The following is a 16,742-nucleotide window of genomic DNA, read 5'->3' as shown; positions in this document are numbered from 1 at the left end:
GAAAGATATACCCATCTGAATGCAGAGTTCCAAAGAATAGCAAGGAGAGATAAGAAAGCCTTCCTCAGCGATCAATGCAAAGACATAGAGGAAAACAACAGAATGGGAAAGACTAGAGATCTCTTCAAGAAAATTAAAGATACCAAGGGAACATTTCATGCAAAGCTGGGCTCAGTAAAGGACAGAAATGGTATGGACCTAACAGAAGCAGAAGATATTAAGAGGTGACAAGAATACACAGAAGAACTGTACAAAAAAGATCTTCACAACCAAGATAATCACGATGGTGTGATCACTGACCTAGAGCCAGACATCCTGGAATGTGAAGTCAAGTGGGCCTTAGAAAGCATCACTATGAACAAAGCTAGTGGAAGTGATGGAATTCCAGTTGAGCTATTTCAAATCCTGGAAGATGATGCTGTGAAAGTGCTGCACTCAATATGCCAGCAAGTTTGGAAAACTCAGCAGTGGACACAGGACTGGAAAAGGTCAGTTTTCATTCCAATCCCAAAGAAAGGCAATGACAAAGAATGCTCAAACTACCGCAAAATTGCACTCATCTCACACGCTAGTAAAGTAATGCTCAAAATTCTCCAAGCCAGGCTTCAGCAATACGTGAACCATGAACTTCCAGATGTTCAAGCTGGTTTTAGAAAAGGCAGAGGAACCAGAGATCAAATTGCCAACATCCGCTGGATCATAGAAAAAGCAAGAGAATTCCAGAAAAACATCTATTTCTGCTTTATTGACTATGCCAAAGCCTTTGACTGTGGGGATCACAATCAACTGTGGAAAATTCTGAAAGAGATGGGAATACCAGACCACCTGACATGCCTCTTGCGAAACCTATATGCAGGTCAGGAAGCAACAGTTAGAACTGGACTTGGAACAATAGACTGGTTCCAAATAGGAAAAGGAGTATGTCAAGGCTGTATATTGTCACCCTGCTTATTTAACTTCCAAGCAGAGTACATCATGAGAAACGCTGGGCTGGAAGAAGCACAGGCTGGAATCAAGATTGCCAGGAGAAATATCAATAACCTCAGATATGCAGATGATACCACCCTTGTGGCAGAAAGTGAAGAGGAACTAAAAAGCCTCTTGATGAAAGTGAAAGAGGAGAGTAAAAAAGTTGGCTTAAAGCTCAACATTCAGAAAACGAAGATCATGGCATCTGGTCTCATCACTTCATGGGAAATAGATGGGGAAACAGTGGAAACTGTGTCAGACTTTATTTTTCTGGGCTCCAAAATCACTGCAGATGGTGACTGCAGCCTTGAAATCAAAAGATGCTTGCTCCTTGGAAGGGGGGTTATGACCAACCTAGATAGCATATTCAAAAGCAGAGACGTTACTTTGCCAACAAAGGTCTGTCTGGTCAAGGCTATGGTTTTTCCAGTGGTCATGTATGGATGTGAAAGTTGGACTGTGAAGAAAGCTGAGTGCCAAAGAATTGATGCTTTTGAACTGTGGTGTTGGAGAAGACTCTTGAGAGTCCCTTGGACTGCAAGGAGATCCAACCAGTCCATCCTAAAGGAGATCAGTCCTGGGTGTTCTTTGGAAGGACTGATGCTAAAGCTGCAACTCCAATACTTTGGCCACCTCATGCGAAGAGTTGACTCATTGGAAAAGACCCTGATGCTGGGAGGGTTTGGGGGCAGGAGAAGGGGACAACGGAGGATGAGATGGCTGGATGGCATCACTGACTAGATGGACATGAGTCTGGGTAAACTCCAGGAGTTGGTGATGGACAGGGAGGCCTGGTGTGCTGCAATTCATGGGGTCGCAAAGGGTCGGACACGACTGAGCAACTGAACTCTACTGAAAAATTTGAGTTTTATTAGGGAAAAAAGGCTTTCAGTTTATGCTATATTATTAACATATGATCAACCTGTAGCTGAAGAATACAAAGTAAATTTCTAACCAAATAGCAATGTGGCCTTTTAAGTCTGTTTCTAAATGCTCAGGTAGAGTAATTCTATTTGTATATGAAAATACTATTAACAACTCTATTTTAATCTGTAAATTTAAAAAGGAAAAAATGACCCAGTCACTGAGCTGCCGCCAGGGACTCAGCGGCCTCCCCTTGCCTCCCGATGGAGGCTCTGTCCCGCCGTCCGCTTTCTCCCGCCACCACCTTCCGCAGGCCATTTCCACCGAGGAAAAGGAATCATACTTTATGTCCCCTATCCAGAACATCCACTCTTTCGACCCTTTGCTGATGCAAGTGAGGGTGATGATCTGCTTCCTGCTGGCACTGAGGATTATATCCATATAAGAATTCAACAGAGAAACGGCAGGAAGACCCTTACTACTGTCCAAGAGATCACTGATGATTACGATAAAAAGAAACTAGTGAAGACGTTTAAGAAGAAATTTGCGTGCAATGGTACTGTAATTGAGCATCCAGAATACGGAGAAGAAATTAAGCTACAGGGTGACCAGCACAAGAACATATGCCAGTTCCTGGTGGAGACTGGACTGGCTAAGGACGACCACCTGAAGGTTCACGGGTTTTAAGTGCTTTCGGCTTACTGAAGCTTAAGTGAGGATTTCATTGCAATGAGTAGAATTTCCCTTCTGTCCCTAGTCACGAGTTTAAAAACCTCACAGCCTGTATAATGTAACCATAATTTGGGGTTTGCTTTTAACTTGGGACTAGCGTAACTCCTACATGCAATAAACTGAAAAGAGCCCCCCCATCCAAAAAAAAAAAAAGTTAAAAATGAAAACATATACTCTCAGTGACCTTTTGGAAAAGCTGTCTTTTTATCTTTATAAAATCAACTCATTTAGATATCTGCTTCATTTTGCCCAGAATTTGAAGTATCTTCTCAAGTTAACAATTAACATTACTAACAAGATTTATGGTAACCCTAATCCTGCTTCCCTGGTAGCTTAAGAGGTAAAGACTCTGCCTACAATGCAGGAGACTGGGGTTCAATCCTTGCATCAGGAAGATCCCCTGGAGAAGGAAATGGCAACCCACTCCAGTATTCTTGCCTGGACAATTCCATGGACACAGGAATTCTAGTCATGGAGCTGCGAAGAGTCAGACATGACTAAAGCGACAATCCTTTTAAATAATGCAGGTAGGAGATGAAATTAAGTACTTTTACCTGCAAACAAACAAACACTAGAGCAGTGAATGTTCCTCTTTGAAAAATAATCATCTCAGAAAACCAACTTAATGGATAATAAATTCGTGACAAGTAATTTTAAGATCATTAATGAAAAGGAATCTAGTAAGCAAAAAAGAATTGATGCTTTCAAACTGTGGTGTTGGAGAAGACTCTTGAGAGTCCCTTGGACTGCAAGGAGATCAAACCAGTCCATCCTAAAGGAAATCAGTCCTGAGTGTTCATTGGAAGGACCGATGTTGATGCTGAAGCTCCAATACTTTGGCCACCTGATGCAAAAAGCTGACTCATTGGAAAAGACCCTGATGTTGGGAAAGACTGAAGGCAAAAGGAGAAGAGGGCAGCAGAGGATGAGATGGTTAGATGGCATCACTGACTCAATGGAAATGAATTTGAGTGAACTCCGGGAAATAGTGAAGGACAGAGGAGCCTGGTGTGCTGCAGTCCATGGGGTTGCAAAGAGTCAGACACGACTTAGCGACTGAACACAAACACAAAATATCCACGCTGACATCCACTACCTTCTGCCTCCAACATCACGTGAAATGGTGGCCCAACTGGCTCTACAGGGCTTGGCTATGGACTCCCCACACATCTGGCCCTATTCCAACCAAGCCAGGCCACTCTAGGGGCCTGCACCACCAGCTCAGCAAAGCATCCGACCTGGGGCAGGAGACTGGCAGGACTATGACACGGCACCGTTGTAGAGAACGTCATCACAGGATCACATTTTTGTTTTCGTGCCATTGTCCTTAGCCCGGAGAGCGGAAGCAGGCTGGAATTTTGACAAGATTCCAAAACATGGATATAAAATAATTACAGTAAACATTTAATGACTGTATTAGAATAGTCTTATTTTGACTTTCAGAAAAATGTATGCATGTATAGAACACACCTAAAGGAAAGATGTCATAAAAGTTGCTGGGCATTTGTGCTATATTTCATTTGGAATCTGTAATGTGTTAAGGAGAATAAGGGGACTACTAGAATACTGTCTAAAACTTTGCATGTTTCAGTTCAGTTTATCAGTCGCTCAGTCGTGTCCAACTCTTTGCGACCCCATGAATTGCAGCACGCCAGGCCTCCCTGTCCATCACCAACTCCGGAATTCACCCAAACTCATGTGCATTGAGTTGGTGATGCCATCCAGCCATCTCATCCTCTGCTGCCCTCTTCTCCTTTTGCCTTCAGTCTTTCCCAACATCAGGGTCTTTTCCAATGAGTCAGCTTTTTGCATCAGGTGGCCAAAGTACTGGAGCTTCAGCATCAACATCAGTCCTTCCAATGAATACTCAGGACTGATTTCCTTTAGGATGGACTGGTCTGATTTCCTTGCAGTCCATGGGACTCTCAAGAGTCTTCTCCAACACCACAGTTCAAACACATCAATTCTTCTGTGTTCAGCTTTCCTTATAGTCCAGCTCTCACATCCATACATGACCACTGGAAAAACCACAGCCGTGACTAGACAGACCTTTGTTGGCAAAGTAATATCTCTGCTTTTGAATGTGCTGTCTAGGTTGGTCATAACCCTCCTTCCAAGGAGTAAGCGTCTTTTAATTTCATGGCTGCAATCACCATCTGCATTGATTTTGGAGCCCAGAAAAACAAAGGAGTTTAGGTATAACAGTACTTTGTTTTATATTGGTCTTTGGTTATCCCCTAATTAGTCTACTTTTACCTCTAATTTTTTTTGTGTGGAACATGATACAATAACATAAAATAGACAGAGGCAGAGATGAAAAGACTAGTCCGTATTGCTCAGAGCACATTTCTATCAGAACCACTTGCAAGACGCTGATTTAAAAGTCCTCAATCCCACACCAGACTTCATAAATCCAGCCCTAATACTAGGTCTAAAAGAACCTGTAGTTTAAACAAACTCTCCACAATATTCTTGTGCAAAATAATAATAAAATAAAATGAAGTGGCTCTCCTCTCCTTCTTCCTGGAGCCTGGAAGAGACCCTCAGATGGTTTTAGTTCACAAGCCTGATGAGAGAACTGCACCCACACATTCCAGCGATGGCTAAGATGCTGCAGAAAGCCAGGAACAAAAGAGCATGTCAGCTGGTTTCTATTCACGCTGCCTAGCAGTAGTAATCCTGGAAGGGAGTGGGAGTGAGGGAACCTGAGAACACCTGTTATCATTACACTCGTCTCAGTTTCCCTCAGGTAGATTTCAAACCTGCTAGATGATTACTCTAACAGAGGTTGCACAAACAATCCCAAGAGCGACATGCGGCCTACAGAGGAAGATGGTGAAAAAATATGGAGTAAAGTTTCAAGACTCAGAGTGTATTAAAGCTTGATCCATCGAGACAGTCATCTAGAGGGGCTCAGAGAGTGACTGATAGCTCTGAAGGAGTCTTTTTCTTCCTTAAACCATCAGGGACCTAGTTTCACAAAGGGCGTAAGATTGCTCTGAGGCAAAATGAATCATCATGGCAAAGTGCCACTCAGTGGGTTTGGCTGAACCAGCATTGCATCTTTTCTTTTCACTCATTCAGAGAGGAGATCAGAATGTTGTTCATCAACATTCACAAAGCTGGAGATGTACTTCAGAATGGATTTCCAGGTTCCTCTTTATTGCTTCTTGCTGAGTCTAGTGAGGGATGACGAAATGACTAATTCTTGAGAGGCCTTAGAATCACTGTCGAGGACCATGGTAGAATAATAAGTATGTTACATACTAACTGTTTAGAAATTGGTCTGTGGGTTTAAAACACATAAAGATTTAAAAAAAAAAAACAAGGCTGAAAATACACAAGTAGCTCCACAAAGTTATTGGCAGAATAAATTCCACCTGTAAGAGAAAAGTCTGTTTAGGCCCAAATTTGGCTTAAGCAGCAATTTGCTTATCTGGTACTCTATACAAAGATGATGTCTCTGAAAAAGAATACATTTTTAGTTTATTCTACCAGATGAACTGAAAGATTTTTGCTAGAAATAAATGAAGCTTCATATCAGCACCACACTTCAGAAATTTGACTCAAAAATAAAGCAGCAGAAGAGACAGAGGCAAAAAGAAAGAGGAGGAGGTTATCTTCAAATTAAAAAATAAAGATAATGGAACAGTTTACCTCCCAGGAGTTGGGAATCACAACTCAGAAAAAGGAGATGGTTGGAAATTCTAAAACTTAATTTTCACACCTGTTTTCCTCTTCTGAACTCGACTCAAGTCAGAGTAATGGCAGAAAGACAAACCCATGGCCCGCTTGGAAGAAGAAACAAACCACATCAATACTCTCTACTCTGGATTCCACTCCCCTATGTTGTAAAGTGAGTTTTGTCAGATTTGTTGTTGTTGGGCCCACCTGAATATTAACAGAACAATTTAATGGAAAGAAATAGTTCACACAGGATGAAGGTTCAAGGGTCTTTAAAGCCTTTTTTTCCCTCCTCCCTTTGGTTTCTTTTTTTTAAGGTGTGCTCAACTTTCTGGAATAACAAAAACAAAACAAAACCAAACACAGAAGAAAAACAGTCCCAAGCAGCCCACACACACAAAACTCCCCTGGCATTATCTTCATCACCATCTCCTAGAACAATCGCACCTTTTGTCATTTCTGGTGGAGGTACAGCTGCTGAAGAAGCCAAGACTTATTAGAGAAAGCTAAGACATGAAGGGAGGGAAGAAAATGCTTCCTTTGTTAACGAAAAGCTGTTTCCATTTAAAAGTTTCAACATACTATGGAATAGTGAATGCACTTTTGTGAGCAAACGCAAAGCGTACAATGAAGAAAAGCTGCCTGTCAACTAAATAAACAGTCATCTGAAGGCATCCCAAACCTTCTCCACTTTTCTTGAAAAATGTAGGGGAGATGGGGGAGGGAGTATGTACTATTAGTAGCCACAGTGGAGGATGTGTCTAAAACGTATAGTAAATATGACACATAGGGCTTCTAGAGGGCTATAGATCCATTTAATTACAATATTAAGAAATCCCAAGGTGAATATGTTTTTTAAAAGACCACAAGGGTATAATCAATTGCTCTAGCATGTATTAAAAATGGCGTGCTTGGGAAAGCATTTTATTGAATTTCACAAATATTCCGCTGAGTTTATTTTCCTTCATGAAGCAATGCCTGAAGACAGGTAAGGACAAGCTAGAGTTTCTGTTACACAACAGCAGGCTCTTGTGATAAACCTGATTACAATACCCTGTCAGAGGTGAACTTCCTGCTTTGCTATTAAAAAAAAAAGCACAGTGCCACACCCTTACTTATTGTTGTTTCGAAGCAAAAATTCAGCTGAGAAAAAGCTAATGCTACATGCACCTGTTAACCCAAACCTAAAATAAGGCTTTCTATGGCAAAGGGAAATTAATAAAGAATAAAACTATGTCAGAAGAGATGACAAAGCACTGTAATATATTACTTATGGAGGAAGGATAAAATGAATTCCACACGCATTATGATTCAGAAAACAGTTCAATTCGCATTTCTGGTCTGCTAGAATTAACTTAATTGTTGTAAATCTATTAGAAGTAACAAGAAATATACTTTTTTATATTTAAAATCTAGTCTTCTGAAAGCCTATGGTGAATACATTACTTTACGTGAAATATAGTCTTGGTCGTGGGGATAAGACCATTTTAGAAACATGCTGTCGACTTGCCCAGACCAAGATAAACCTTATGAACAAAAACAAATTTATGAACCGATGACCAACTGAACAGGAGAGGGTCACTTGGTTTGGCCTCAGGATCAGAGTTGGGAAAAACCTACCGAAGTTCTCCTTCTTAAAATGCATCTGTCCTCCAAACATTCTGCTTATTGTGGAATACCTACATTTAAATTCACCTATCTGTACTGAAGCATATTAAAAGCTGGTATCCAGAAGAGCAGACAATCCCCAAATAATTTCCATTTGATCTTGGCAGGGTTACATGATTATTTTTGCAGCAGGCTAACCTTTGTCACTGGGCTTCCCTGGTGGCTCAGTCGGTAAAGAATCCACCTGCAATGCAAGAGAGCTGGGTTCGATCCCTGGGTTGGGAAGATCTCCTGGAGAAGGGCATGGCAACCCACTCTAGTATTCTTGCCTGGAGAATTCCATGGACAGAGGAGCCTGGTGGGCTACAGTCCACAGGGTCGCAAAGAGTCAGGCACGACTGAGCGACTAAGCACAGCACAACCTTTGTCATTACTCAGTTTTCCTTAGGCAAGTACAAAACTTGGTTCTCATTCCTTCTCCTGGGAAGCAGAGTTTGGGGGAGGCCTGGGCTGAGCACACTGGGTACTGACACAGGATCAAACTAAGTCACAGACACTTCACATGAAATCACTGGCTTCACTCTGCAAACATCAGGTATTATTTTTCTAAAAAAAAGTCATCCATGTAGCCTCAAACATACATTTTCTGACTAGGGTAATTTACTATTGGTTTCGGTATATGGGTAAGCAGTACGAAGAACTGATAAGATTATTAATCTCACAAGCTGGTTTTCATGAGTGATACTGACACACCCATAAATTGAGTTTGTAAATGTCCTTACTTATAAGCAGAAATTACATCCCTTATGCATTTACCACTAAAATATCAGTGGAATGCTCTTTTATTTTTTCAGCCAAATGCCACTAATAGCCTCCTGATACATAATAAATATAAAAGAAGCAGACTGAAAGCTTACTATTCAGGTAGAAAAAAATCCCCAACAAATCTATTTGAACTCTTCTCTAAAGTATTTAATTCTGTTTTTCAGCTATTTCAAATCATTTAATCCACAAACACAGAGTCCTTTTCCATGTATACAGAACTGTATTATATATGAGGTCTTATGTGTGTGTGTGTGCGCACACGCCTGCTCAGTCATGTCTGACTTTGCGACCCCGGGAACTAAAGCTCGCCAGGCTCCTCTGTCCATGGAATTCTCCAGGCAAGAATACTGGAGTGGATAGCCATTTCCTACTCCAGGGGATCTTCCCGACTCAGGGACCAAACTTGCATCTCTTGCATCTCCTGCATTACCAGGTGGATTCTTTACCACTGAGCCATCATGGAAGCCCATGAAGTCTTAAGGATGACAAATAGAAGTACTACATGATTCCTACTGTCAAAGAGTAGCTAGGGATGCAAAGAATATACAAACAAATCAACTGCTACATCTGCCCATGGACTCCTCCTTTAGTACTCCCTCTGTGGTTCTCCCTCCAGAGGCAACTATTTATCCTGAATTTTGCTTACCATGAACTTTTTAAAAAAATAGTTCTATCATACATATCAGAGCAGATCAGTCGCTCAGTTGTGTCTGACTCTGCGACCCCATGAATCGCAGCATGCCAGGCCTCCCTGCCCATCACGAACTCCCGGAGTTCACTGAGACTCACGTCCATCGAGTCGGTGATGCCATCCAGCCATCTCATCCTCTGTCGTCCCCTTCTCCTCTTGCCCCCAATACCTCCCAGCATCAGAGTCTTTTCCAATGAATCAACTCTTCGCATGAGGTGGCCAAAGTACTGGAGTTTCAGCTTCAGCATCATTCCTTCCAAAGAAATCCCAGGGCTGATCTCCTTCAGAATGGACTGGTTGGATCTCCTTACAGTTCAAGGGACTCTCAAGAGTCTTCTCCAACACCACAGTTCAAAAGCATCAATTCTTCAGTGCTCAGCCTTCTTCACAGTCCAACTCTCACATCCATACGTGACCACAGGAAACATATAAATATACCTACATATTTAGTTTAACTTCTTTTTTGAGCTTAACAAAAATAGCATCATACTGTACATAGTTTCCTAAGACTTGCCTCTCACACTCGACAGAATGTTAGGTTCATTCCTGCTGCTTGTATCTAAGGTTATTTAATACACCATGTCTGACTATGTCACATTTTATCCCTTTTTCTGGTGACAGACATTTAGATTGTTTCCAGTTCTATTTGTTTGTTTTTTATTCATCACCTAGCTGCCTTCTTTAGCCTGTTAGCCTTGTATCCTTAAACACTAATCTCCATCAATAGACAACTAGTGAGGTAATTGTGGCATATCTATTCTGTGCAGCTTCCAGAAAAATAAAAAGTTAAAGTTAGTAGTTAACTGCAGTTATACAAAGATTAAAAGAAAACTAAGATCATGGCATCTGGTCCCACCACTTCATGGCAAATAGATGGGGAAACAGTGTCAGACTTTATTTTTGGGGGCTCCAAAATCACTGCAGATGGTGACTGCAGTCATGAAACTAAAAGATACTTGCTCCTTGGAAGGAAAGTTATGATCAACCTGGACAGCATATTAAAAAGCAGAGACATTACTTTGCCAAGAAAGGTCCGTCTAGTCAAAACTATGGTTTTTCCAGTGGTCATGTATGGATGTGAGAGTTGGACTGTGAAGAAAGCTGAGCACCGAAGAACTGATGCTTCTGAACTGTGGTGTTGGAGAAGACTCTTGAGAGTCCCTTGGACTGCAAGGAGATCCAACCAGTCCATCCTAAAGGAAATCAGTCCTGAATATTCATTGGAAGGACTGATGCAGAAGCTGAAGCTCCAATACTCTGGCCACCTGATGTGAAGAACTGACTCATTTGAAAAAACCCTGATGCTGGGAAAGATTGAGAGCAGGAGGAGAAGGGAACAACAGAGGATGAGATGGTTGAATGGCATCACCAACTCAACGGACATAAGTTTGAGTAAATTCCAGGAGCTGGTGATAGACAGGGAGGCCTGGCGTGATGCAGTCCACGGGGTCACAAAGAGTCGGACATGACTGAGTGACTGAACTCAACTGAACTGAAGAGATTATCCCTATTCTTAGAAAATATACACTAAAATATTTAGGGATGATGTGCCATATAAATGTAACTTACCCTCAATGATTCAGAAATAGAATTGCAGAGATAGATACAGTGATAGAACAGCACAAAGAATAAAACTGTAGGATAAAATAGTAATAACACTTGAATCTGGGTAAAGGATATATTTTTATTTTTGCAGCTTTTTTATAAATCTAAAACTATTCCCAAATAAAAGTTTATTTTAAAAAAAAAGCTCTCTAAAGATATACCATGTTCTTGGATTGGAAGAATCAATATTGTTAAAATTACTTTACTACCTAAAGCAATCTACAGATTCAATGCAGTCCCTATCAAATTACCAATGTCGTTTTTCACAAAACTAGAACAAAAAAATCTGATAATTTGTATGGAAACACAAGAGTCTGAACAACCAAAGCAATCTTGAGAAAGTAAAATGGAGCTGAAGGAATCAACCGATTAGAATACTTCCTTGTTAGGAAAATAAACTATACACAAAATAAAACTAAATACACAAAAATAAACTAAAAATGGATTAAAGACCTAAATGTAATCATCAGAGACTATAAAACTCTTAGAGGAAAATATAGGCAGAACACTCTTTGATATAAATCCCAGAAAGATCTTCTATGACCCACCTCCTAGAGTAATGGAAATAAAAACAAATGGGACTTAATTAAACTCTAAAGCTTTCACACAGCAAAAGAAACCATAAACAAAATGAAAAGACAACCCTCAGAATGGGAAAAATAACTGCAAATGAATCAATGGACAAAGGATTAATCTCCAAAATATACAAGCAGCTCAATACCAGAACAAACAACCCAATCAGAAAATGGACAGAAGACCTAAACAGACATTTCTCCAAAGAAGACATTTAGATGACCAATAAATGCATGAAAAGGTGCTCGACATCTCTCATTATTAGAGAAATGCAAATCAAAACTACAATAAGGTATCACCTCACACTGGTCATGGCCATAATCAAAAAATCTACAAACAATGAATGCTGGAGAGGATGTGCAGTAAAGGGAACCCTCCTGCACTGTTGGTAGGAATGTAAATTGATACAGTCACTATGGAGAACAGTATGGAGATTCTTTCAAAAACTAGGAATAAAACTACCATATGCCCCAGCAATTCCACTACTGAGTATATACTTTGAGAAAACCGTAATTGAAAAAGATAACATGTACCACAATGTTCACTGCAGCACTATTTACAATAGCTAGGACACAGAAGCAACCTAGATGTCCATCAAAAGATGAATGGATAAAGAAGTTGTGGTACATATATACAATGGAATATTACTCAGTCAGAAAAACGAACACATTTGAGTCAGTTCTAGTGAGGTGAATGAACCTAGAGCCTTTTAACAGAGTGAAGTAAGTCAGAAAGAGAAAAAAAATATCGTATATTAATGCATATATATGGAATCTAGAAAAATGGTGCTGATGAACCTCTTTGCAGGGCAGGAAGAGAGACACAGAGGCAGAGAACAGACTTGTGGACACAGTGGGGGAAGGAAAGGGAGGGACAAATTGAGACAGTAACACTGAAACATATATGTTGCTGTATGTAAAACAGATAGCTAGTGGGAAGTTGCGGTGTAACACAGGGAGCTCAACCCAGTGCTCTGCAACAACCTAGAGGAGTGGGATGGGGGTGGGAAGGAGGTTCAGGAGAGAAGGGACACGTGTACTTACGGCTGATTCACACTGTTGAATGGCAGAAAGCAACACAACATTGTAAAGCAATTATCCTCCAATTAAAAAAAAAAAATATATATATATATAGAGAGAGAGAGGCTAATTCCTCCAAAGAAAAAGCTCTCTAAGATACAAGTGAAAAAGGCAAAGTGCAATAGTTATTGTTATCCAGATATAGTCTCATTTTATTTTAAGCTTATACTTTCTATCAAAATCTCTATAAGACATCATTACCCTCTTTTACTCCTGCCTCCTCACTCAAGATTAATTTAAAACTAGTCAACAAAAGAGATTGTTATTAGGGTGAGAATTTTGTATAAACAAAAGTTTATAAACATGATCCTCCAATAACATGGTCCAGCTGGTAGAAAATTCAGAAGCAAAGATTAGACAATATTTGTGAATAGAGATGATAATTTTCAAAAAAATCCAGGAATAAATGAGCAATTGGATACTTTCAGGCATTCAAGAAAGAACTGTTTAGGTAACAATCAGCTAAAAAGCATCTGAATATTGACTTTATTTCTAAATGTCTAAAAAGTAGTATTTGGAACACTTCTATTTCTGCCCTTAAAGCACTAACTACTTTCGGAATTGACTTCCCATGATAAACAGAGAATTGGAAAAAATATATAAGGGGACTTCCCCCTGGTAGCCCAGTGGTTAAGAATCTGCCTTGCAATGTACGGATGCAGGTTTGATTCCTATTTGGGGAACTAAGATCTCACATGCCCTGAGCGCTGCAACTACCGAAGCCAGCACCACTGAAAGGCCCAGGTGCCGCAACAACTGAGACCGTGCGCTCTGGGGCCTCGGCCCAGAACTAGAGAGCCTGCACGCACTACTGAGCCCATATGCCCCAACCAGAGTCCATGTACTGCAACAAAAGACCCCACAAGATGCAACGAAGATCCTGCCTACTGCAACTAAGACCCGATACAGTAAATAAATAAATAAATTTTTTAAGAAAAAATATATGAAACAATTTCAGGCATTAGAAAACAGGAAGCACAGGATGATATGCCCTGAAAGAGAAACAAATGGCTGCAGGATGTTGCCTAGAGGCAGTCTGCAACCAGCAGTGCAGGGAGCAGGGAATGAAACAGAGCCCCGTGTTCTCGCTGAGTTAGAGAGGGATTAGAGTTCCTGGAAGCTGGGGTGGCTGTAATTTGCAGACAGAGTAAGAGTGAGGATGCAGATGCACAGAGAACTCTGGAGGTCTGCAAAGCGGTCCTCTCAAGTCTTTGGCTGAGTACCAAACTGTGCATGCTTAAAAAAAAAAAACCAAAACCTGAGGCCAGGGGAGAAAAAAAAATCACTGGATCTTTTCCCCCAATGAATCCAGACAATTCTCAGAGCTCAGAAAAGGCACCAGCTGGAGTGGAGAGGCTTCATAATAGTGGGGGCACTAGGTAAAGTCTTTCAGAGGGACATCACTTAGTAGGAGGAGCTAAGTTAGTCCAAGAATAAAGGCTCTGGAACAGCCATAAAAAAGCTTGAAAACAAGCTTTTAAATGATCAAACTGATATCCAAGCTACCTAATCATACACCAGAACAAAAATCCAGTATCCATCAACACAAAATTCAAACTGTCTGCATCCAATCAAAACCACCAGGCATGGAAAGCAGGAAAACATGCCACACAATCAGGAGAGAAACCAGTCAACAGCCTCAGAGGTAACAGAATCCATAGATGAGAACCTTCAAACATCTACTGCAAATACTGTCAATAAACTGGAGGATGAAAAAGAAAACATAAACATAGCGAGAAAATTAAAAATAAGGCTAAAATGGAATTTCTAGAAATGAAAATCATGGAATCTGAAATGAAAAAAACAGCAGATTACAAATTCAAGAAGTAAAGATCAGTGAATTTGAAGACATCACCATAGAAACTATACAATACAAAACATAATGAGGGGGGTGGGAAAAGAACAGAAGGCTGTACTTCGAGTTTGAGACTACTATGTACAATGATCTTGGCAAACAATTCTACCTTCTGAAGGGTTTGAGCTTCCCTGGTGGCTCAGTCAGTAAAGAGTCTGCCTGCAATGCAGGAGACCCGGGTTCAATCCCTGGGTCAGGAAGATCCCCTGGAGAAGGAAATGACAACCCACTCCGATATTCTTGCCTGGAGAATCCCATGGACAGAAGAGTCTGGCGAATTCCAGTGCATGGGATCATAAAGAATTGGACACGACTGAGCGACTAACACTTCACTCTGAGGTGTTTACTCACATGTATAATTTGGGAAGATGGTGAACCATACTCATGCAGAGGTTTAGTAAGGATCATAAATGTCTCTTAAATAAACTGAAAACAACGTGAAGCCTGTGAAGGTTAAGAAAGCCTATGAAAAGAATTCCTTAAGTGGGCAAATGCAGGATAATATTTAATATTAATATTTAGTACCCTGAAAACCTGATGAAGAACAAAGGGAATATAACCTTTGAGTACTATAAATAGTGATAAAGACTCATAATTAAAAGAACAGAAGATCTTCCACTGGAAACATGAAAAGAGAGCTAGAGGAGGACGAATGTAAACAAAGGACTTAAAATAGTGCCTCTCAAAACAAAAGTGCCGGCGCTCAGTCGTATTTGACTCTGCAATCACATGGATTACAGCCCGCCAGGCTCCTCTGTCCATGGGATTCTCCAGGCAAGAATACTCGAGTGGTTTGTCATTCTCTTCTCCAGGAGATCTTCCTGACCCAGGGATTGAACTCGGGTCTTCCACACTGCAGGGAGATTCTTTACCATCAGAGCCACCAGGGAAGCCCTAACATAGTCACTTTCAGTTCTTTCCTCCACAGCAACAAAGTGAGCAAATAATAACAACATACATTGTTTTTTTAAATTTGAAATTAGTTCAAGTTCTCTATATTTCTGAAATTTCGTCTCAACAGTACACTTATTGGCAGTGCACACGTCTCACACTAAAGCTGTATTCTGAGAACAGCCTAAACAATGAAGAAACCACAAAAAGAAAATACAAATAATAGTTCTACTCTTTATTAAGATATGATCACTGTTCCATATTTGAATAGAACAAAAAGTGGATGACTTTTTTAAACTTCAACATGAAATAGTAAATCAGGAGACGAATATAAATCACCAATTACTCTAATGTCTCATAAGTGACTACAAAGTAAAAAAGAAAATAATTTACCTCTATGGCAAAGATTCCTTTGTCACGTCCATATAATTTCATCTCTTCTGGAAAATGCTGAAAAGCATGTATGTAAGGAATATGTTCTTCTTCAACAAATCTGTATTTTTGAAAAAGTTTCAATATAAGATATGTACTGATTTGGCAAAGTAAACAAAAGAGGGGAAAATGTTATATTTCCAAGACAAGGTAAGAAGCAGTTGAGTATACTGTATATCTCAAATAGATTTAAGAATAATTAACCTGAAAATATCTGTATTTCTATTCCCTTGTGCAGAGACAAGATTTAGTTGATTATCTAATAATCCCTTCTGTTTCTGCCCAAATAGATAAAATATTTCTAAAAGGTGTGTTTATCTTATTTGCCAATTTACCAGGCTTGTAGATATGGCATTCCTTCTGTCTATCCCTAGTTTCTCTGACGTGATTAGTTTCTACTCATCTTTTAAATCACTTCTTCAGGGAGACCTTTTGATCTCTGTTTTCCTTGTTAGAATACCTCCTTGCCCACCATTTGGTCCCCAGTACCTATGACAGTACACGGTAAGTACCTGTCACTGGAAGAACAATTAAAGAAACACTTGTTTACCACTGTCTCAATGTCTGGTACATAGTAACTGGTCAACTATTTTGAGTAAATTACTGAGTTTGAAGAAGTTAGCACATAAATATAAATAAGTATTCATACATACTTATCTACAAGTCATTCATTCATTGGACAGAAATTTCTCAAGTCCAATAATATATACCCAACACTATTTGAGACACAGCAGCGAACAAAACAAAAACATATTCTTGTTCCCATGGAGTTTACATTGCACTGAGAAGATAAAGATGACAAAACAAATAAGTGAAATATACAGTATGTTAGGTAGGAGGAAATGGTAAAAAGAAAAACAGGGATAAAAAAAGAGCAGTGGGGTAGACTGACAGTGTCTCATTCGCCCCTCCTAACCAAGAAACCAATACTCCA

The 16,742-nt window shown here is 40.1% G+C and overlaps 1 protein-coding gene and 1 pseudogene across 1 annotated transcript in view; one reads left to right on the top strand and one right to left on the bottom strand.

The window, feature by feature from the left end:
• TAF1B (TATA-box binding protein associated factor, RNA polymerase I subunit B) overlaps nt 1–16,742 on the bottom strand; it is a 55,579-nt gene that overhangs the window by 16,857 nt on the left and 21,980 nt on the right. The window contains 1 exon segment of the mRNA XM_005908428.3: nt 15,770–15,869. Within this exon segment, the coding sequence (XP_005908490.2) occupies nt 15,770–15,869 (100 nt within the window).
• On the top strand, nt 1,634–2,805 carry LOC138989961 (eukaryotic translation initiation factor 1 pseudogene; annotated as a pseudogene).

This window comes from Bos mutus, chromosome 11, assembly GCF_027580195.1.
Source record: "Bos mutus isolate GX-2022 chromosome 11, NWIPB_WYAK_1.1, whole genome shotgun sequence".
Taxonomy (NCBI): domain Eukaryota; kingdom Metazoa; phylum Chordata; class Mammalia; order Artiodactyla; family Bovidae; genus Bos; species Bos mutus.
The sequence above is the reverse complement of the archived record's forward strand: the minus strand, read 5'-3'. Positions and strand labels throughout refer to the sequence as shown.